Genomic DNA, 24,090 nt, shown 5'->3' with positions numbered 1-24,090 from the left:
AGCAGGAGAGTTATGCAATGAAAATGTTTGCCTGCTTGAATCATCTACAGATTTGAAACTAACTGGCTAGCAGGACAGAAAGTAACTAGAGAAGTGCAATATATTTATTTTTTTTATAGGGAACAGTCCATAAAAAATATATTACAAAAAACTTTCAGACTCCTTTTGCAGTATTTTGAACACTAGCTCTTTAATTGGCTTGCTTTCAAGGACACTGCTGTGAATAGAAACGTCATGGTTTTGTTTCTACTAACTAAATTATTTATTCTGTAAATCACTGCAATTTTTTCAGCATGCTTGTTTAGATTCCTGAAACTCCAATCTAAACTATACCTGAAAGTAGCTGTTTTTTCATTTCAGTGAGCTACAGACTTTTTTAAAAAAGACATTAAATGTATGAATAAACTTTCCCACATGAAATCTTAGGTGGCAGGAACAGAAAACAATGCTATTTTTCTTCAGAAATTACACTTTCCTGCACTTTTGCACTTGCAAGAGTCCCCTGACTCTTTCCCTTAGTTAGAAACACAGAGGCAGATGATTTCAAAATTACACTTGGTGAAAATCTGCCTCAGGTGAAGTGGAAGTTTTCAGAGCCAACATTTTGACTGACAAATCATAGGCTGATGAAATATTCTACCACTTCCTCTGCAGAACAATATAAGGGTACAGCTTGAAACGTGAATGAGCAAAGCAAATGCTAGAGAATGTGTGCAGCAAACTCTAGAAAATACCACATATTGTTGCCACAGGCATAGATCTGATGTTTCTGTATTGCCCCATCTGCACTGGCCAGTAATAGAAATGCTTATGTGTTTGCAGCACTCGTCAATGACCATGTTGCGATTTAACTAAAATCTAACTATGATGACAGAGGAACTTATTTCATTGACTGGGAATCGGCTACTACATCTGTTCAGCCATGACCACCATGCTGCCCATCCCTTGTTAGACCACTGAGGGAAGCCTTAATAGGCAGGAAGCGTTGCTTAGGGAATGAACAGCACATAGCAAGGCTACGTTGCTGCACATCACACTCAGTAACACAGTGTCCCACATCAAAGCCATTGAGGACAGATTAGAGCCTGCAGTGCCACCACAATGTAAGAACAAGTAAGAATTACAGAGGGCAATCAGTGCAACAAAAGTGACAGCATTAATGCTCATATGAGAATATAGATGGCATTACCTGCCATGACAGGTCAATGTTTTCTAAGCCACCAGGCACTGGATGCTTCCAAAATCTGACACTCAGAAGCAACACTTACAGGATTTTAGCGTGGGCTTTGGTGCTGGTCACCAGCGTCAGGTACAGCTCATTCTCATAGCGAGGGATGTCATCACAGTAAATAGCTTCTCCACATGCTTGTTTGGCTGCTGAAACATGCATCAAAGGCCGGCCCACCATATCTTCAACTGCCTGTCCCTTAGGCACTTCCTGGAGTAAAATACATGGACTGACTACTAGTGCTCATATTGCAAGGAAGAGAAATTTTGGTGGGAGAGCAAAAGATACTGTGAGACATTCTGGTGAAATGGGGAATGGGATGGGTGCTCAGTCCTGTGGGAAAGAAAGGTAAAAAAGATGGAGCAGCTACACAGGGGGCTGTAGATAATGAAGTAAAAGGGATGCAGTTTCATAACATTGCTATGGAAGAATACTGTTTGATATAACAGCTTGCCTAAGAGATTCACCTTCTGCAGCTAGCTGCTACTCTCAAAGCTAAAGAAAACAGATCACTAGCAGAGAAATAAGGAAGAAGATACATCCTGAATCTGAAGCCTAAGAGATGAAAAGAGAGGCAGACTGTAACTGTGGAAAGCAAGAGGGCATTTTAAGTTTGGATATGGAGCTGGGTGCCAGAGGAAAATGCTACCCACAGCATGAAGCTGAACACATCAAGAGCAATAACATTGTTTCCTAAAGCAAAGAAGAAACTGAAACCCAAATACAAGCCTCAGGAATGACATTATGTAGGTACATGTACTGCTCATACCTGGGGAGGCAAGATAAGAAGCCCAGTTTGAGCTACAGAAAAGCCTGGGTTTATGTCATGGAGATACTGCTACTTACTTGGAAGAGTTGGGCATTTGAAATGGGATCCTTGTGAAACAGCTCTGTAGCACTGATGTAGTTGGAGGGGACAGGCTCACACATGTTGTTCTGCCAAAAACATATTAAAGAACAATTATCTTCCCTGCCAGTCCCTTTCTCACATTCCCCTGTAGCCCAGGATATTCTCCATTCTCCATCCTCTAGTGAAGATAATCCATCTTTTACTGGGTCAGAGGGCTCAGGGTCTGTTCAAATGGCAGCCATAGACCCATGAGAGCAGTTATAATGCACAGAAGGGGAGAACTCCAGGGAATCCTTCTGTGAACCCACATATCACTTCCACAGCAAAGTGGGGATGCCACGAGGAACCAAGTGGCAAGATACACTAGTCACCGTCACACATGTCAGGAGCAGAGTAGCTCTGGCAACTATTACAACATGGAGCTGATTAGATTCAAGTCTGCTTGAATTTGAATGATCACCATGCCTTCCCCACAAAGACATGGCGCACAGGTTCTCCTTCCCCAAGTCTGCTGTCCCTAGCAGCACTCACAGGGCCACTGTGGTTCTTGCTTAGTTTCTGAAGGACAGTCAGATAGAACTTGAAGAAGAAGCTCAGTGTGAGAGTGCGCCGGAAATCCACCATCCCACCAGGTGCAGAAGGAGAGAGATTCATCTCATTTGCCAGTAAGTGGCAGGCATCCTGCAGCAGCTTCTCATTCCAGTCTCTACAAAGGAACAAAGGTGACACAGAGCCTTTGCTTAGCTCTAAATATTACTAGGGCAGACTAACTCTTCTGACATGGCAGCCCCACAAGGTCTCAGGCAACAGCCATCTGTTCTATCTCTGTTTATAGTTTGTGTGTCAGCTTTGCTCTCATCTTAGGCTTATGTAATCTTTTCTAAAGATGTAGCAAAGCTATTAAATGGTAAAAACGCAGATTTCTCAGTCCAGTTTGAAAGAAAATCAGTTTTTTAGGTCACTGCCACATCTATCTTCTGCCCACTTCAAAAGACAAGTGATTTTAGCAAGGAAATGGTTCTCTAAAGGAGAGACAGACATGGATCTTTGTAGGTAAGGTGCACTGGAAGAAGCAAGGCAAGACACAGAAGGCAGACTGCTGAAGAAGTATAGGCACAGTTCTTCCTCTTTCTCCTTCTGCATACTAGGAGAGAGGATTTAGGGCTTTTTAACTGCTCCTGTAAAAATCAGCACTGTTTCATTAGATAGACTTTCTGTCACAGAAAAACTACCTGCCAGTGAGCTGCTGGCAAGTTTTTAGTGCCAGAATGGTTGTAGGAGCCATTCCTCCATAGCTCAGTTTTATTTCCTGCACTCGGCTAGTAGCATCTTGGAACAGGACTCTCATCCCACAGGTCACAATAGCAATGTCATCCTCCCGACGGGAAGCCTGCTTGAAAGCTGAGAAGTATTCACCCTGGAAGACAGGAAAATATTTGTTTATTCTCAACCTTGACATGCTTTGGAATATAAATATGGACAAGCTGTTAACTTATCATGGATGAGCTCTTGCAAGGAACTGTATCTGGTTGATTCATCTTGCAGGGCCAAGCAGGACATGCTTGTTAAGGCAGCACAATATATTTTCATATGATTCAACAATTAATTCAGTGAGTGGTTATTAGCTAACCTAGGACTGTGTGGGAAATGAGCTTTTAGAAAGATCTGCTTGTACCTGTCAGATTTTTTCCATATCTTCAAAGGAAGGAAGAACCAGAACACATTTTTGTACATAGACAAGATTACTGTTCCTCATAAATTTTTTTCTTTCTCTCAGGCTGCTAAGCTGGAAGTCTAATCAGCAAAACTTGTATCTTAAACCCCTTCCTTTCTTGCATTTTCCTTAGTATTTGAACTCTGTAATAACTGAAATCACAAATGTCTCAGTTCTAGCACAAACTAGACTAATTAATATAAGACAATTTCAATTTGTTACTCTAAATACAATTCTCATTAACTAAATGCTCTGCTGGTCTCCATAGAGTGAGAAAGTTCTTTTAAATGCACCAGCAACTACAACTCACAAAACTCATCAGCTCTCCTGTGAAGAGTAGCAGTAAAGATGATATTAACCCTCTATCAGTATAAATCAAGTGACGGTGTCACCCTACAGTCACGGTACAATCAATTCTTCCCCTTGCCTGTCCTGCAGACTGTAGCAAATTGCTGTTCAGGTATCCTGCAGACTATGGGGGGAATCAGATCTGTTGTCTTCGCCTTCTGGAGAGTTTTCTGCCAAGTTTCTTCTCTAATAGCTTAGCCAAATGACTCTGCACAACACAGCAGTCTGTTCCATTATTTCTAATCAGAAGTGGACAGCAATTCTTTCATTTTTGTAAAGAACAATCCTTCTATTGTTGGCAGTGGAAGAGTTTCACAGGAGTCCCTTTTTGTGCATCAAGAACTTGTTACTGGAGATACAACTCCAGTATGGTATGGTTCATGGTTTGGTACAACTCCAACAAGGTATGGTTCATTTCCTTAATTCAAGCAATTAGTGGGCAGCCAGGAGATAATAGCAGAGGATGATCAGTAGCATCCTTCCAGTGAGGACACTCTGCTTGTTAAAGAATTTAGTTTTCAAAGAGGAGAAAAAGCAGTCTCTTCTCTTACTGCACACTTCAAAGAAAACATGACTACAACAAAAGGCAATAGTCGCTCCTCACAAGACATCTTAGTTTTCTCAGTCCAGAGTCCTGTGGGAGAAAAGACACTCACTGTTTCCTAGGAGTGTAGATAAGGTAGCCATCACATCAGCTGCCCATGTCTGCCCTACCTCTTGGTAAAACAACAGAGCATGTCCCCTCTAAACTATCAAAGTAAAAGCTCTTAGGTGTTACTTATGCTCACACGCAAACCAAGAAACCCTTAAGAATGAGGGCTGCATATTAGGGAACTAGATTAGCCTTCCCCTCTCCCTTTCTGGAGAAGATGCAACAGCAGGTAGGAGCACATGAAAAAATCCACAGGTTATAAGAGATTCACAGGCAATATTCACAATTGCAAAAATTTTGTTTCCATGTCTAATTTTTCGGTTCCCCACTATGGAATATCAATATTGATATATCAGTACATATCAATATCAATACATATTCAAGTTGCAGGATAATAACTTAAATAATGAAGTAAGATATCATGACCCCTTTCTGTCTCTTCAGCAGGGGAAAATTATGATACTATGAGCTTATGATGGCAATACTGAGCAAACAGTAGGTTAAGATCATTTTCTAAAGATGGAAATACATAGGCATTGCATTGTTAGGCTTTTCTATTTAAAAACCAGTACACGTCTATGTCATACAGAATTCTATTATCTTGAAAATGAAGCAACAGTGACAATGTGATGGAGAAAGATGTATGCAAGGGAAAGGACATGAAAAACTGATGGTCACTGAGTATTAACACAAGTATTAATGCATAACATTTGTGAATATTATCTGGAACACAAGGAGTGTTTTTATAGCTCAGAAGAGAATGAGGGCTGTTAAATAAATATGTTCTGTTCTAGGAATGCCTTGTTATATACAAAAAGCCATGCAGTTTTCTTTTCTGGAATCTGGTTATATTTTATCTTTAATACAGTGAGCTGCTTGCTTTTCTAAGTACTGTCTTTACTCAGCTGCAATCCCCTTAACAATTATACACTCAAAAATCTTTATTCTCTGAATATTTAAATATCTGACAGACGAACTAGCAGGAGAAAAAACAGTGTTACCTCCTTTCACTTATCAGTCAGTCTCTCTGTGATAAAGCCTACCCTGTGCTCGGTCCCTGTACAGTAACACTGAATTGTGTAAACTGCAAAACTTCTTTAGTCCAATTCTCCCTGTGGTTAGGCCTGTCTTATCCTTGGTGTGACAAATCACATGGTAACATCTGTTTTAAACAAGAAAAAAAAAAGATCTTGCTGTGTACTGACACAGCCCTGCTTCCAGTTGAGAGGAAATCACAATTCCAGTAGACTTTTCATGCCACATGTCAGCAACTTCAGACAACCTCTGAAGAACTTTAACTAACATCATATGTTTGTGAGCAAAGATCAGCCAAGAAACCATGAAGTAGAGAGTTCAAAAGTTGTTTTAGTTTTTCAGATCAATGAGCTGCATATAACTGAGGTAAAAAGCCATTGACCTGCTGGTAAACACTTCTTTGTATTGTGAAGTCACCATGACTGTTATATGGAAGGAGGAATATGGTGTTATCCATTGACTATATCAAGTGTGTTTCTCATTTTGGAAAAAAACAAAAACAAACAACTTCCTGCAATTATCACAAGGTGAAAGAAGAATCACTCAGAAGTACATGGAAAACCAACATAAATAAAACAGCTATGTTCCCTTGATAGTTAGATTTAAAAAATCAGAGAGGATAGACAAAGGATTTATTGGTTATATCTTGTAATATGATGGCATTTCACGTAAATCAGTATTTTCCATTTATAAAGAAAATGTGTCACCATATTGTGAATCCTTGCATCTTACAACCTATAGACTCAAGCCTTAAGAAGGTAAATGCCTTTACAACCATAAAATTACAGTCTGATGTTCTCAGTCCTAAATGGAAACACAGTTTTACCTCTTAGACTCTCTGAATCAGCTATGGCTCATGCTGTTACAGAAGTGTTCATTGCTCTGTTTGAAGGACGCTCATTTGAAGTTGCAAGTCCATATTGCCAAAATGCCTCAATAATCAGTTCTTGTGGTTTCAGTTTTGCAAGGCAAGGATGCAGAAACTGAACTTCTCTCTTATCTGTACCCACTTTCCCCCATTTCTTTTCACATTTCAGTTAACAGAAATGAAGGAGAAACCTCAGAAAACTTCACTTTACTTCAGGAATTGCTACCATCTTTGCTGTACTATTTCGCAAACAAAGCTTAGACCTCTGGGAACATCACTTTGTTACCTTTCATCATTACCAAGTGCACTCAAAAAGCTCCAGATGATAAAGTGAAATTCAGATTTCTTGCATTAGTAAACTTAGTGGGTTTACCATACTTTATTACAGAGCCCTGCTCCTCTTGCTTGTCAAAAAGGTTATATTGCTAGATTTTCACCAAATAATTTACTTCCTGTCTGCTTGGGACTACATGAGGAGATGGAGGCCAGTCTCCAATGAAAAAGGTGCCTAACATTGAAAATTACACAGCATTTTAACTCAATGGACATTGAAAACTTCCTGTAAGCTTACCTTCTTGCTGTAAGGTATTTCAACAGAGAGCAGTATTTCTGCAGGCTTAACTATTGTCTTTCTGTATCCAGTAAAAAACTTCTCATCCATAGTGATAGTCCTCTTGCCCTCTGTAGAGCAAGGAGAGATCAGTGGTGGATTAATGAATGACCCAGAGGAAAATATCTATAGTATGTGTGAAAGAGCATTCAAACTACACAAATCACTCTTGATATAATATCAACTTTCATTTTTCCACCTCTTTTCACCAAACCTGGAAGGACTTTCTCAGATCTACTTTGGTCCTCATGGAACCTATGACAGTTTCTGCCTACAAATGAAGTTTTATTTGCATAGAAACTGATCAAAGAGACATCCCTCATCCTCTAATTAAAGCTAAGCCTCCAGGTGAACCAGTTTTCAACAACCCAATGTAAATCCCTCTCTCTCCTTTTATCAGCCTACACACAATTCAGTACAAAAAACAGTCACTGGAAATCCACTTACTGCAAGGATCCTATTTTATTTTTTTTTCCTAAAAGCAAGTATAAACTGAGACATCTGGTTCCTCATAGAAAAAAATCACAAACATTATCTGAAAAACCCACAAGGATCAAAGCATGTAGTGACAGAAACTATTTCATGCCTATTGTTTTTCATGAATAGACATTTTTAACCAGCTCTTCACAAGGATGTGTCTGTATATATATATACAGTACCAGAGATTCATTCTGGCACAGAAGTTCAAAACTCTTTAGGAAGCCAAACTTGCCCCAGTCTTAGAACTTCAGCCTTAAAAAGGGCAAAAGCCCTGAAGGCTCAGACTAAGCCTATTTTGTGTAATGTTATTTTCACCTTCAATTTCTGACCCTGACCTGATCTATGGCAGAGCACTATTGACTATACTATTCCCCTTACTGACACAAGAAAATGTAAGTAACTTACCATTTGATACCAGAGTCAGTTTGCTTCCACTTGCCATTAACACAGGATTTAGATCAGAAATTGGGCTTGCTGTCATTATGTTCCCACCAAGAGCCTAAAGTGATAATATATGCATCAGATAAATATTAAAATGCCTGAAGATACAGTCACAGCATCTTGTAATCCTGCATTACTCTGTGCACTAGAGGGTAGCTCTGACTGAGTTTGCTTTGATAAATTATTTTCGCTCACTCAGCAATTTCAGGCCTTTAATGAAGTAGGAAAACTTAGGAAAACACATGAAATCAGTAGCTGTCCCAGTCAATACTAACGCCTGAAACAGTTTAAGGAACTTCGGGTAAAACATGAAAACTACACTATACTCAAACCACATATGTCCAACAATGCCAAAATTCAATCACTGTAGCTGCAGATATGGGAAGATCCAGGAAAGAAAGAACTTTAACATTCAGGAACCCAAGATTTTTCACTAGAAGTGTATGGTACAGTATATTGTGGTATCAAACTTTGTGTTAGGTAGGTTGCTTCATCTGCTTACTTGGGATTTTTTTTCTGTTAGTATGCAGAGTTTGCTCATACCAGAGCCACCTCCTCTTTCCTTTTAAAACTAATGGAAAATTTGCCAGATCTGTTGCATTAACACTATGACTACCATATCTGTGCTGGCAAAAATCTACACACCTACTTCCTTGAAGTTTGTCCAGCAGTCTAAATAATTTTTTGTTAAATTAGTCAAGTCTTGCTATATTTTCACCCACTTATCCTGATAAAAGCAATGGAAGACCTAGACAACTGCCATGTTTCCCTTGCTTGCTAAATCTGTGGTATCAGGGTAGCGCAGACACCAGCTGAGACTCATGTTGATATAAGCTCCTGGGGTTGGTTTATGTGTACTGTTTTCTTTGCCTAGGTTTGCAAGTGTTCTTCTGTAAGAAGCACAAGGCACAGCAACACTGGATGAGGCAAGCCAGTTCCTCACACTGAGCTTTCAACTCCAGTCACTGTTGCTCCTGAGTCACTTACTGCAACATTCCTTATCTGTGGCCCTGCAAACCACCGCAGCTGTTCAAGGACAGCCTGAAAGACCTCTGTTTTGTAAGGAGGAAGCTCTGCCACTGCTTTTTTCAGGACCTCCTCTATTGAGCTCAGGGTACAGGCAGCACCAAAGATGACCCCTGTAAACAAACAAATGAATTGTTGTTCTCCCAAATGTCAAGGTACAGGAGGACAGCTATAATTGTGTCTGCAAAGCTTAGATGCCACTGACTTTAATCAGACACTAGGGTTTAGAGAAGACATTCAGTCACACTAGATCATTTTGTATGCACTGCATGTAACTATCATATCCTCAGAACAAATTTCACCTTTAAATTCAGAACTGATGGCAGTACTCCCTCTCAGCGGACAGTAACCCACTACCCTTTTGACGCAGTGTATTATGAATGATTATTGCCCTCCTACAGGTATTAGTTTGTCCTTTGAGAAATGAACTCCAATTCCTGTCCAGTTTCCATACCTTCAGCATGCTACTAGGCATTAATCCACATGCACTACATTGTCCTAAGCACTTCTAACTATTTTTAAAATGGAGCTGTTTCCACCATGAAGATAAATATTTCACTTAGTCACTTAGACTGTCAAATCCAGCATCTTTCCTCCAGTTACTAATTTAAAAATCTTTCTAAACAAAAAGATTACCCATTGAAACCCATTATTAACCCAGTTACTATGCATCAAACAGATTAAATGTTTAATTTACCTTCTTTAATTTACCTTGATAACCCTCTTTGTTTATCAAGTTATTTTTGCATATCACTCATTTGATTCTCTGGATGGAAGAGGCATTACTGCATACAGAAAGGAGGTTTTTAATGTGGGATTTTTCCTTCATACCCTATTCATTATTCTGCAGGGTTCCCACTCACTTCACAGGCAATCTGCCTCTTTTTTGCTCACCTGTTTCAGAGTGCTGAACAGCATTCATTTCAGAGATCCATGCTGGTGCTATGATCACTGGATACAACATGTTCTTTAACCTCATCTCAATACCTTAAGGAAAAGTAAGACTCCTTCAGTTACACACAGTTGAGAGCCTAAACTAACTGTTTCCCAATAAAATGGCAGCAGACCTATTAAAGAGTCAGTTCATTGACCATCTGTTACATGTTATATAGGGTCACAGAGATACCAGACTAAAAGCTGTTTACCACTAATACCAGCATTCTCACAGGGAGGTTTTAAAGACTATTTTTTAGGCTTACAATAACCTTAAACTCATTGTTCAGCACTTGTGTAGCCTGGATATTGCTGTACATAGTCCTTCAGGAAAGAACTATGAATACAATGAATCATACAAAGTTTTGGGATTGTCTCCTGAACCAATTGCTCAGGATAGCAAAATTACTAAATAAGTCTCACCTCTCCTACTCAACACTTATGTTTGCAGAAATACATATTATTAATAATTTATTTTTTAATAATCAGTAATATTTCAAGGCTTGAGAGTTTACTAACTGAAAAATCTTTCAAAACACCAATTTCACAACTGAATTCATTTGATTAGGAGGACATCTTTTGCTGTGCCACTCCCCTCTTTTCAAAATTCCTCAAAATTAGCACAAAAGCTCAGAAGTCTAGATAAGCAAATTTTTCTGTCCAACACGGCAAAGGGCAGGGAAAAACATTCACTGCGAGATTAACCCACTTATACACAACCTGAAGATTAAACAGCTATTTAACAGTAATGGCATGAAGGAAGTTTACATTTGCAATGTTCTCACAAAATATTCTGTAGAAAGTTTTCCAAATGCTTATACGGAGCATCAGCTCTTCCTCTTACCCACTTCTGTGTTCCCCACAACAAGCTTGGCATTGGGGTACTGGGATTTGAGAGCCACCAGCTCCTTGAGAGTTGTAGGCTGGATCCACATCACACGCTCACCTTTGAAACACAACTGTTTCTGTTGTTTATTACTCTGAGTCTGGAAAAAGGAATTCAGACAGAGCTCAAGACTACATCAAACCAAGAATTCCTGCTCAAATGCTCCCCATTAGATAAGAAACAGAGGGGACAAACCTCAAGATAAATGCATATTATGCTACTGGTGCTGGAAGTCATGACACATTCAGATTGGGTGCAGCAGCAGAACAACAGAATTTCAGTTGTTTGTTGACCTTAAAGGAAGCTGTAAACATGCCATGTGCTAGACTAGATTCATGGCTGGGACACATTTGCTTAAGGGAAAACTATCCCCAAAAAGACCAGAATGGAACACAGAATCACAGAATTGCCAGAGTTGGAAGGGACCTTTAGAGATGATCTATTCCAACTCCCCTGCTGAAGCAGGATCCCCTAGATCACATTACTCAGGGCTGCATCCAGGCAGGTTTTAAATGTCTCCAGAGAAAGGGACTCCACCACCTCCTTGGGCAGCCTGTTCCAGTGATCTCACCCTCACCATAAAGAAGTTTTTCCTCATATTTAAATGGAACTTCCTATGTTCCAGCTTGTGCCTACTGCCTTTTGTCCTCTCACCAGGAACTACCAAAAACAGTCTGGCTCCACCCTCCTTGTACCCACCCTTTACGTACGCAGTATTCCAGATCTGGCCTCACCAGAGTAGAGTAGAGTAGAGTAGAGTAGAGTAGAGTAGAGGGAGTGAATGACTTCTGTTGACCTACTGGCCACACATTTCTTCTGCACTTCAGGTTTCCATTTGCCTTCTCAATGCCAAGGGCACATTGCTGGCTCATGGATAATTTAGTATCTGCCAAGACTCCCAGATCCTTCTCCTCAGAACTGCTTTCCAGCAGGTCAACCCCTAACGTATATTGGTGCATGGGGTTCTTCCTCCCCAGGTGCAGGATCCTACATTTGCCCTTGTTGAACCTCATTAGGTTACTCTCTACCCAGCTCTCCAACCTGTCCAGATCATGCTGAATGGCAGCACAGCCCTCTGGGGTGTCAGCCACGCCTCCCAGTTTTGTATCATCAGCAAACTTGCTGAGGACACACTCTGTCCCCTCATCCAGGTTGGTGATGAATATGTTGAACAAGACTGGACTGAGTGTTTTCCCCTGGGGGACATTGCTGGCTACAGGCCTCCAACTCAACTCTGCTCCATTGATCACAACCCTGAGTTCTGTCACACAGCCATGTCTCAGTCCACCTCACTGTCCATTCATCTAGCCCACACTTCCCAAGTTTCCTAATGAGGGTGCTACAGGATGAGAAAAACTGATCTAACTTAACTTGTGAAGTCATTGTGAGCCAGCCAACTCCTACTGGTGCTACAATGAGAGGAAAGAAGTTGGTACTTTTGGGAGATCGCCTGGTTGAAGCATATATTCAACTGCATTTCATAGCTCCTACTTCTTTTCATACACTATAAGGGGAACACCAGGCAATTAGCTCAGATTCAACTGTATTTCATGTAGAAATTCACATCGGACCTAGTAAATAAAAATCTAGATATCAACAACTCTTCCACCCCTAGACAGGCAGTGACTGGAAAGGAAGGCAACCCAAGAGCAGGCAAGTGTGGTCAGAACCAGAGAAGACAGACAGCTGAGATAGGTACCTGGCCTACGTATCTTTTAAGCCACCCTGGCTTAAAAGCCTTCACACAGTTCATGCCCAAGCATCTTCTTTTGTCAACAGCCATCTTTTGCACTGCCATTTGCACAGGGCAGATATAATAAGGATACTCAAACTCTGTGCATACTAGTGAAACCAATGAACCATGAACTGTTTCTTTTTTAATAAGCTTACCATTAATTCTGGAGGGAAGATTGGCTCCTGTGTAGGGTCCAATGGCAGGAACTCAGAAGAATTGAACAGGCTGGAGGATATAATTGTCTATGGCAGAGAAAATGCAAATGGATGGGCAGCAGGAAGAAAACTATCCACATACAACCCTAACTCATTCCTGTTTTCAGACAAATCTCTACTACCATTTCAAGGAGAAAGAATGGCAAACACAGCAAAAAGATGACACCTGATCCAGTGTTTCAGGTTCTTCGGTCATATTTTTCTAATCACAATGCATGTCTGGTCAGAAACCTGACCCCTGAACACATTAACAAGCTTTTGCCAATCAGAAGTGACATCACTTTCACACTGGCATGTTAAATTAAAAAGTTATGTTTTCTGAGGTAAGAAGTAAAAGCTAAGCATAAAATTAAGTCTAAAATGCTTTGTATAAATAGAGCTGAATTTAAAGGACTGGGCTTTGACACTGAACAAGCCAGAGCTGAGACTTCAGAACTTCAGAAATAGATTTAAAAAATGAGTAGTTGAGAGACACTTTACCACATTGTCTTCTTTTCCATTCATGCAGCAGCCTGGATTACTGGCTTTTCTGCTACAGCAGCTGCCATTCTGAAGAAGAAAAAAATCAGAAGATTTCAACTTCTACAGGATATATTCCTCCCCTTTTCCCAATCCCTAGATCACAAAAATTTGCAGTAACATTTTGCATTAATAAACTATTTTGAGAAAAGAACTCTAAGCAGTCTTAATTGCTGGAATATTCTATACAATACTATTTTTCCCGGGAAAAAAATTCATTACATTCTCTTTCCTAAATTCATTTTATAGTCACATACCTCATGCCCTAATTTGTTGTTTGCATCCCTCCACTGTTTGTACCTCAGCTGGGACACAAAATGTTATTAACTTTTTTCCTCCAGATATTCCAAATTTTTACAATGGTGATTAAATTACTTCATTCATCACTGGACTGCAAAGTTTTGGAAAGTTCATGCTGGGGAATTAACTGGGTTTCAGATTTGTTTTCACAGGAATATGATTTGGTTCAATATGCCAAAATCTGGTAGCACATTGCTTACAGCTGTCACCATGCCTTTCCACACAAATGTTGCACCTCACAGACTCAGAAGGAACATATCTATCTCACTATTGTAAAACTTGTTTCATGATGGCTAGCCATGCTAACCAGGACATATGCAGTCTCAGTGCTTTCAAATAGATACACATGTAAACCAGCTCAGATGACTCTGAGTATCTGCACCACAGCAGATACAGAGAGGTGACTAATACATCAAAACTCTATTACTGTATTGCAAATTGAGGTTATGGATTTTTAAAATGAGCTTACTGTGCTATTTTCCTTCTCACTAAGACAGCATCCAGTGCCTCCAGCTACCCTGCCACAGCAATTCAAGTCCTGTGGGGATGAAAACTGTTCTGAGAAAAGTGTGCAGATTCCAAGGAAATGAAGTAGACTTGATTCCCTTTTGAGATAAATTTCTCTCACATTTATTATAACCAAAGCAGGAATAAGAGATGAAAGGTGCCAAGCAAGTAGGTGTTTTCCTTGCCAATGGAAGACAGTACCCTGCAGTGTGATGGCTAGGTCATGTCCAGTCTACTGATAGACTTCTTGTTCTCATTTAGAGCTACTCTGACCTTTCAGCCAGTATCTCTGGTCCAGCTGGAGCTGTGAGGACATACCCAGAGATGATTAAAAGGCACAAGCACACACAACACAATAACTAGTACAGTACCAGCATCCAGCTCAGGTGACTACCTTAGCCCAGTATGGTTTCTGTCTCTTTAGTAACTCAGTAGCTCTCCATTCAAGTACCTGCTCAGTCTTCTCTGGAGCCTGTGTAAATTTTTGGTGCCCACAACACCTGTTGGTGAGTTCTGCAGGTTAACTAGCCAGGTACATGGCAGACCGTCTGCCTCTGTTTTCAACCTGCCTCCTACTAATTTAATTTCTTGAGACCTTGCTCTTGCATTGGAAGAGGCAGCAAAGAATGATGCCAGTTCACATTCCACATGCCATTCACAATTTTGTAGATCTCTATCAGGCATCAATACAAGGCTATGTAGAACTTCTTCCCTCCTTGATACCTTTTTTCCATGCTGAAACATGCCAGCCTACTCAGTGTTTCCTTGTATGGAAACCAGATTACCACTGATATGATCCTTATTCCACTTTCCTGAATCTTTTCTGTTTCTGCTGTGCCCTGTTAGAGATGAGAGGACCAAAATCACACAAAGTACTAAAGTGTACAAAGAGTCATGACACAGACAGTAGCATGGCAGTGATTTCTATTCTGTTCTCTACTCTTTGAAGTGTTGTTTTGACTGCCAGTGAGCATTGAACTGATGCTTCTGTGAAACTGTCTTACCACACCTTCAAGATCATCTTCCTGTTATCTGTGTCTGCTCACAGCCTACCATTTTTTACATGAAATGAGGACTGCTTTTCACTGTGTACATTTCTTTGATTTTATTTGCCTTGAACTTTGTATCCCGTTCTATTCTCCAGTCTCTCAGGTTCACAAAGTCATTCTGAAATTCTTCAAAATCTGTTCCTGCCTCCACAACCCAGACTAACTTCATATCAGTTAACATTTTTTCATATCGCTGCTCACTCTTTTCCACCTCTTTTCCAACAGCCTTGCTCTCACCACAGGTCTCCAGAGAACTCCACCAGTGACCTCCCTTCATTGCAAAAATACACCTTTTTCTCCCACCTGACATTTCTTGCCTTTTAAACAATCTTTCATCCACATTGAGATTTTTCCCTCTTAGCCCATGGCTGTTTGTTGTCTTTTAAAGCCTTTGGTGAGACACTGTTGAAAGCCTGTTGGAAATCCAAGTAGGCTATATCAAGTTGTTTTATGCATTTGTAATGGATCTCACTCCTTTCTGTATTCTCTTTTGTTGATCATAATTCTGGATAATAAAATTAAACTAATTCTAAAGCAGCATTCTAAATCCTTTGCCTTTTATATTGAATAAGAGTGTAGCCCCATAAGTGGCTAGGAATCATTGAACCACCTAGTCATCTACTTTTCTTCAGGCTCCAGCTGACTTTCAGGAACAAAGGGATCAGAGAAAATTTATGGCAAAACTTCATACATCATCCAAGCCAGCAGACGAGCTCTGGGGACAAGCTATAAAGCAGTGACTTCAACTTCTTTCCAGAGCTATTTAAGCTGTGCAGCCGATCTTTTAGATAAAGCAACTTTCTCATCAGATTCCCTCACAGTGTGTCCCTATTGGTGCACCATACCTTTATAGCTTTTCCACATCACAGATAATGTGCAAGCTGTATCATGCAGAAACGCTGAGTTTTTCAGAGACTTACAGAAAAGAATTACGGAGTCTGATTACCTGTGATCCCAAAAGGGACCATTAGGTGGATCTTACTGAAGTGTTTTGCTTACAGCAACCGCACTAAAGGACTCAGTCTTGCTGCATTATTAATGCATGAAACACATACAAATGGGTCAAGAGCTGGAACTGGTTTGTTGTAGACTGTGTATTTCCTTCCCCCCATTTCAGCTCATGGTGTATTTTTGTAAGAGAGAGAAAAACAGACAGCCTTTTGGATTTCTTTGAATATTACCCAAAGCCACTTACTTTAGCAAATGTCCTGTATCCCTCCAGAATGGGTCTGTACCCTGTACACCGACACAAATTCCCTGCATTGCCAGAACAAAAGGATAAAGACTTAGTGTCATTTGGCTGAGAACATCTCTTCTTTTAAAATACTTCACTGTCTCTCACAAAAACTTGTCAAATCTGGGTAGTTAATTTAAAAAACTGGGAGGAGGGAAATTCCATTAGTAATCTTGTGACGATCCCACCATCCCCTTGGTTGAAATTATAAATTTAAATTAATTTAGCAAAAATTCAATCTGCCTTACTCAATATTAATTTACTTAAATTTTGTGATCAGTATACTAACTATGCACTCTCCTGAATTACAAAGATATTACTTTCTCCTGCACCTGATTTACTGTCAGGTCACTGCCAGAAGCATGGTAACAGCACTACCCTCAGCATTAACTATAGTCTGCAGAATTATTTAAGCAGTTGGATTATGCCCCACTCCATCATATATATTGCCCTCTTGGTCCTTTACTTTAGGTTGGCTAGCCAGGGTGCTTTCTGTCACCTCTGCAGGCTCTTGTGATGAGTAAAACAAGGAGATGTGGAGGCTCTTAGAATGGCCCCAGGGACAGACTACCTTTTGTTCTTTATTAAGCTTAATGGAGTCCTAATCTAAGACTGAGGCCACTTGCCCCTGCTTCAGAACAGTGAGCATCTGTGAGATTTTCTGCAAGCCAGTTTTGTTCACTGCATAGTACCTGGCCAGTATCCTAGTGGAAAAGCTAGTTCTTAACCTCATAACAATCAGCTATCTAATAAAATACATTAAACCAAGGTGCACATCCACCTCATTTAGTGAGCAGATGTAATGAAAGCAGAACAGGTTTCATGGCTGCAGAGCTTTGAATATTACCTTGGAAAGCATCTTCTATGTTCTCCATTTTGGGCTCAGGTTGGTTCCGGAGCAATGTGTACATGGACATGACAATGCCTGGAGTGCAAAAGCCACATTGGGACCCATGACTTTTTGCTATTCTCTCCTGAGAAAAAGTAACAATTGCCATTAGCTCATAATATTAAGATGAGTTTATTGTTGTGCTTATTTCTGTAACAGCTCTTAAAAAAATAACAACCTCACAAGAGGAGATAAGACTGTCATTAAATATTCTCTGATGAGGCAGTCAATCTGCAAAGCAGATTTCAAAGAGGAAAACACTCTGAAAAGCTGGCATCTAGGCTTTGAGCTCCCAGTATAACTGAAGGTGGCTAGAAGCCCCCAATGAGATCTAGAGTTCTTAAGATTTACTATGTTAGGAAGGCTGAGGCTACCTATGTAGGCCATAGTTTGGATTCCAAAAATTAGATGTTTGAAAATTCAGGGGAGGTATGGAAAAGAAGACAAGGTCAGACTAGCTGCCATCCATTCATGCATATCTAACTTATTTTTCACTTTCTCATTTACTGTCTCAGATAGATACTGATATAAGTCCTATCTGCTATATAAACTAAGATGAAAGGAAACACTTTGTCTCTGACAAAGCTGTGGCAAGTCTGCCTTCATAAAAAGTGCATTTTAACACTTTGCTAAAAGAGCAAGTCTTCAGATTCCTGCCACTCCTCCCCACCAAGAATATTTTGAGAATTCAGAAACATTGCTGAGCCAAAACTTACTGCCCCTCTGCTGAGAATGTTCCTAACTATGTGGGACAAGAAACCATTCACGGAAGGCCATAGGAGAGCCAAAATGTAACTTAAATTTCCTGGCTTCAAGCAATTATATTGATTGTCACTACAATATCAGTTTTTCCTAGCTCCTGCAATTTGGTCCAGGGTGGGCCAAAATACAGCCATGTAGCCCTAGAGCAAAAGCATTAGCAATTCAGCCAGTACAGCACCAGTTAACTTGTTAGGACATAACACAGCTGCAGCAGTGACCTGGGAGTTTGATTCCATCACTTAGTCACTCCTGCAAGTAGAGACTACTCATATGGAAAGTGAAACTCCTGTCCCAACAGCCTGGAACAGATTCATCAACATAAGAAGAAAACACGCATAAAGGGTTTTTAAGTGACCAGTATTAATAGCTTACCTGGGCTGGGTGCAGCCTGGATTTTGTGTTTCCTATGCCTTCAACAGTAGTTACAGCTACATGATGCAGGGCACAGACAGGGAAGAGACAAGCATTGACAGTATGGTGGCTAAAATAATAAATTAAGGTAATTTCACTTGACAGTGCTGCTCAGCAAAGGAAAAAGGGAACAGAAGGGCTGAAGAGTACTCAGAAACTATAGCACTGGATAAAAAGGAGAACTTAAATAGAAGTGATTCAGGTATTAGTTACAAACCAAATCCTACAACAACTATTCAGCCAAAATTCTCGTTGACTTTATTTGAAGTTTAAACTGAGTATGCACCATAGGATTTGACCAAGAATCAACAACTTTAAAACATCCTCTTTGTATGGTAAGCTACAGAACCCATTTATAAGGACAGACTAAAAATATCAAAATGTTATACAGGTGGCCTAGCCCACTCACAAAGTTACATAGAACATGGAGCTCTTGAACTTTAACATAGAAAACTATTTCTAGATGGTAGACATGGGGAAAAAGTCCAGGCTGAAAGTAAAACAGAACAATGTTGCCACAATTCTTGTAGAAACTAGTTACTTAATTTCTATCAAGAGACAATAATGACCCTAATGATAGCCTATTCAAGGCCATATTACAAAGTAGAACCACAAAGTCAGATGACCTCAAGTTAAAGTATCTCCAAGCATTATTCCAGATATATCTAAGATTTTAGTGCTTTCCATTCCTCACAGAAAAAATAAACTGGGGCCTGCTTCTCTGCTTCATCCTCTCTGTCCATTCCCCTTTTTGTTTTATTGCATTGCTTCACTCTTCAATTAAAGACAGAATAGGAAGAAAGTTTGTGTCAGGAAATAAGAGCTATTCTGAAGGTTAGAGGAGAGATGGAGAAAAAGTGACATAGCATACAGAAACCAGATTATTGTAGTTAGTTATTGTAGTAGTGCAATAGCAATAAGGATTTTATTAAGAGCAATTAAGATTCTTACTAATGATAATTCATTTGGGTCATAATAACAAAAAGTCATATTACACTGCAAGAAAGGAACATAAAGGTTTTCTGCACTGTGAAAAGGGAAATAGCCGGCATGCTAAAGCACTGTGCAATGTTGTAGGAGAAAAAATACCTTATTGTCTGAGCCTTCTGAGTTTATGTTCTGAAAGTGAAAAAATGTTTTGGCAAAAAATATATTATATAACTTTTTTTTTTTTTTTTAAAATAGTACCAGGTCTGGAACATCAAGAACCTGGATCTGTTCTCATTTCATTTGTTCTTCACTCTGTTGAGGAGTTCAGACTGCAAAGGATACATTATTTTCTTCTGAAAGGCATCATATTTGGATATCATAACAGTGCAAGCACCACATCCACCTTCTCCACAGCCTAATTTGGTTCCACATAGGCCCACTGAGAAAGCAGGAATCAAGGAAAACAGACTATTGGCAGAAGCCTTCTCAAACAAGGATTAGCAACAAGTTCTTGCAGGAAACCAAGCACTTCTTTTTTCAGCTTAATAACTTAATTTAACATAAGCAAAATATCAAATGCTGGCACTCATAGCCCTAATAAGGAGGCAGTCCATGTTCCAACAAACTCTTAGAATAAACAAAAAATTCTGAACTTCAGCAGTTTCCAATTTCCATTACACTCAGAAAAGGAAATCACATAAGGGAGACAAAGCACTCAGTAATTGCTGAGTGCAATCTGTTCAGGCATTCCCTGAGATGCATGGTGACATCTCCTTCAGCACCTCTCACCAGTGGTGGTTGAATTTTTCTAAACCTGGTAATTTCTACCACATAGAAGGCACCCAGATAGGACAGTTACACAGTGCTACAAGTCTCACAGTTTAGCACTGACATGGCAGCTGCACTTGAACTGCTCACAAACTACCTGTATCTCAAGAGCCATGGTCTAGCTACCTCTAGCTTTTCTCTTGGCCATGTTCATTATGACTTCCCAAGCAATGGAGAACTCTAGGGACAAAACCAGCTCACGGCACTCCCCAGTAGCCTGGTTCCCATAAAACAACAGGAATAGAAAAACTGAGAGCCAGCGCTAACAGAGATGCACAGAACCTCTGCAGAGACACTTGGGAATCCACAAAATGTATGGATGGGCCTAAGCAGATGCTTCCACAGGCTGCTGAGAGTATGTCTGTACTTTTCAATAAGAAACTATATCAGATGAGCTGCAAAGAGATTTCAGGAGAGAATTCCTCTGGTCACTTCTACTTAATGTGTTCCTTCACTCATTAGAAGATAATTAGGTTGCTGTTACTTGTGAAGGGGATTGGGCAAAGCAGAGAGACTGCCTGAGAAAAAAAACAGCTGCTTTCAGTTGGATGCATGCCTCTACTGAGATAAGCAATCTGATGTCTGTTGCCTTCCCACCGGCCTCTGGTATATGGAACTCAAATCATTTCTGCTTTCAGTACAAAGATTCTGGAATGAACAATTTTCATACAATATGCCTACTTTAGTAGAAATACATTTTCTTATGCCATCCAATCCTTCTCTTGACAGCAGTGCTAATCTGCCTCATTAAAACATATTTCTCAAAGTATTTGTGTGACCCAAGCCAGACATCTATGAAGTTCAACAAAATATTTATGTAGACAATCAGAAGGTGTTGATGAGCTCAGATTGCCTTCTAACAAAGCCATACATGTTAGATATTAACAAGCTTAGATACAAAACATTTAGCAGTAAAAAATGCACACAGGCACAAGAGTTACACCGCTTACTTTCCCTCTTGAACATTATCCACCCGAGGTACAGTCAGATAAAACAGGGTTGTTGATAGTTTTTTTCCGGAAACCCCAAAAAGGAGTGCGATAGTCCTGTACATTTTTCCCCTGTACATTTTTCAGATCTCAGACAAATAGAATGTGGCAGCATGGTGAAATAAGTATTCATTATTCTTTTTAAGGAGTGCACCAACACAGGTGTGAATAGTTTAGTGTATGTACACATCCAGTCAAAAGCTCAGAAAACAAGGAATGACACTACTTACTAAACCAGACCCAGTACAGCCAGCCTGGTCATCACAGCTCCTGAAGATAAGCTGACCCATGTGTGGGCCAGTTGCAATCAGGAGTAAAATAACTGCTTGCATTTGCTCACATAAACATGCCCACATTATGTGGTGGAAACTCCTGCCTCCGAGTTTGCATCCTGGAGTCACCTGATAAACAGGCTACAGGATATTCAAGTTGTTAAATATTTAACTCTCCTTATCCAAATTATTGGATGATGCAGCAAACATATCAAGTGGCTATAATGTTTTGGCCAGAAAATTATTAACAATTTATGTGAAACAAGCATACATTTCCTTCAACTGCATTGTATCAATATTGCTTTATTTCCATAGTATTCTAATTCCTAGCAATTCTGAGAGTTTTCCCTTCTAAGCATTAATAAATTATGTAATTTTTTTAAGGTATATATTTTAAAATATGCTATTCTTTAAGCTTGGAATACCAGCTTCAATCCTTGCCAGCAAGAAATAACAGACCATGTAGAGCACTCCCTCTTATACTTCATGCACAAGCTTTTGTCAAGTGACAGTCAGAACAGTAAACAATTATGAAATACTGTAGGCATTTAAAGCCTTCTGCCATTTCTTCTAACACTGGATACATTTTCTTCGTAGGTAGGTTAGCAGAGTTGTTTCTGGGTCCACATCTTTTTCCACCACCTAAGAGAAGGGAAACAAACTGTTACACACAGAATGCTTTACAACACATTTATTTAAGTTGGAAGGAGGAAGCTTAGCCTTTCTGCGATTTCTTTTCCAAAGCAGGAAGCAGAACCATTGATTAACTCCCCTTACTAACTACAGCAATGTTGGTCAGGTATCCAGGTACAACATTTCATTGAATTTATTGTGACAGAGAAGAGTATATGCATTATATATGTCAGAGTTTTTCAGCCATGGCACACTGAGGCAAATCTTAACGAAAAATGGCAAACAGAATTAGCAGTGAGCAGAGAAAGATCTGTTTCGTTCTCACATTTTAAATTCTTTGCAAGTCCCCAAATTGCATCGCATCTTTATTGACCATGCATAACTGACCCCTGTCCTCCCTTTCCTTTACTATTAGAAGGGACAGAAAAATGAGCAAATAAATAGAAGGACAGACACAGCATCATTAATAGACTTTGTGGACAAAAAAAAATCCTACCATGGAAATCCTAACATAACCAATTCAAGTGCTGCAGCACAGACAGCAATGTATCAATTGTCTTGAAGTCTGTCTTCCCTGCTAACATTAAATAAATTAGTATTAAATTAGTAGCCATCCTGAATGTGGGAATGTGAAATTCCAACCAAGGAGATTTTTTTTCTACACATTTTGAGTCAGCTCCATCCTACTAGTGAACAACATATTTAGCAGTTATCTATTAGACATAAAATTAGATTTTACTTCAACCTCTGCCGGATAGTCAGAAACTAAATTTCTGTCCTTGCCTCCAAATATCTGCAGAGCTTATCTTCCCCCTTTCCTGTTAGTAATAGTCAAGACATTTTTCCAAACTCACTGTGTGCCAGAATGTAACTATGTATCCTTGGCTCTTACATTGTGCAAGTCTTAAGTACAATAGTTACAGCTTATTTAAATTAATCATTCCCAGTTTGAAGGGCAAATTGAAATGGAGGTCATTTGTTAAACTTTTTCTCTTACTGATAAGAAACCTTCACAACCTCTGTACTGCTTCAATTTTATGCCTTTGACACGTGACAGGGTTATTTCTAAGGTTCATACTACCTATTTGAGTCCACCTTTTCAGAACCTTTCAATAAAGCTGCTGCTACAAAACACAACTGGCCTCTTTTGGGACATCTCATTCCTGCACTGGGGACAACCTACAAGAAAATAGGGTGCATTCTTCTAGCTTGGGGATGTCTTAATGTAAATCATGCAGCACTCGTTTTGCTGCTATTCAGAGCAGGCTGCTCCTGTTCCTTCACCTTCTAGATGCACAGAAACAAGCAAGAGCATACAGCAGCTCTCTCATGACCAGTTCATTCAGAGTAAGCACAAACTCTGCAATAGTTTGGTAAATGGACTTGAGCAGGTAATTCCAGAATGCCTGTGATACAAGTGTCCCGTGGACAAAAAGCCTTTCACAGCCATTTCACAGGCAAAAAGCAACTCATACCCTCACTACCAAGCTGAGTTTCTACCTCAGGACTGTGCCAATGGCTACTGCACACCTTTCTAAAGCATCTTACAAGATGGCTAGGCACAGAGAAAAAGCTTCAAAACACTTTTCAGATGGTGAAAGTCTATTGAAATTATTCTACGCTTAAATAAAACAAAATGTCTCAAGAAGTTTCCTTGAAAGAATCTAAAAAGTAGTCCATTACTTATTCACACCAAGCAATTAAAAGTTTGGCCTAACAGTTCCTTTTCAGGACATTAAGTAAGAA

At 39.8% G+C, this 24,090-nt stretch overlaps 1 protein-coding gene across 1 annotated transcript in view; it reads right to left on the bottom strand.

The window, feature by feature from the left end:
* XDH (xanthine dehydrogenase) overlaps positions 1 to 22,347 on the bottom strand; it is a 42,690-nt gene extending 20,343 nt beyond the window's left edge. The window contains exons 1-16 of the mRNA XM_009994787.1: positions 22,296 to 22,347; positions 19,965 to 20,061; positions 18,654 to 18,762; positions 17,478 to 17,604; positions 16,592 to 16,653; positions 13,502 to 13,570; positions 12,962 to 13,048; positions 11,030 to 11,171; positions 10,147 to 10,239; positions 9,214 to 9,365; positions 8,191 to 8,284; positions 7,267 to 7,376; positions 3,311 to 3,495; positions 2,610 to 2,784; positions 2,075 to 2,164; positions 1,269 to 1,438 (exon numbers count right to left, since the gene is read on the bottom strand). Coding sequence (XP_009993089.1) covers positions 1,269 to 1,438; positions 2,075 to 2,164; positions 2,610 to 2,784; positions 3,311 to 3,495; positions 7,267 to 7,376; positions 8,191 to 8,284; positions 9,214 to 9,365; positions 10,147 to 10,239; positions 11,030 to 11,171; positions 12,962 to 13,048; positions 13,502 to 13,570; positions 16,592 to 16,653; positions 17,478 to 17,604; positions 18,654 to 18,762; positions 19,965 to 20,002 — 1,703 coding nt within the window. The 5' untranslated portion in view covers positions 20,003 to 20,061; positions 22,296 to 22,347. The remainder of the gene's footprint in view (positions 1 to 1,268; positions 1,439 to 2,074; positions 2,165 to 2,609; positions 2,785 to 3,310; positions 3,496 to 7,266; positions 7,377 to 8,190; positions 8,285 to 9,213; positions 9,366 to 10,146; positions 10,240 to 11,029; positions 11,172 to 12,961; positions 13,049 to 13,501; positions 13,571 to 16,591; positions 16,654 to 17,477; positions 17,605 to 18,653; positions 18,763 to 19,964; positions 20,062 to 22,295) is intronic.
* Positions 22,348 to 24,090: the final 1,743 nt, after the last annotated feature.

Source organism: Chaetura pelagica, unplaced genomic scaffold, assembly GCF_000747805.2.
Source record: "Chaetura pelagica isolate M959 unplaced genomic scaffold, ChaPel_1.0 scaffold2, whole genome shotgun sequence".
Lineage (NCBI taxonomy): Eukaryota > Metazoa > Chordata > Aves > Apodiformes > Apodidae > Chaetura > Chaetura pelagica.
Note: the sequence above shows the minus strand (reverse complement) of the source record. Positions and strands in the feature narration are given on the sequence as shown.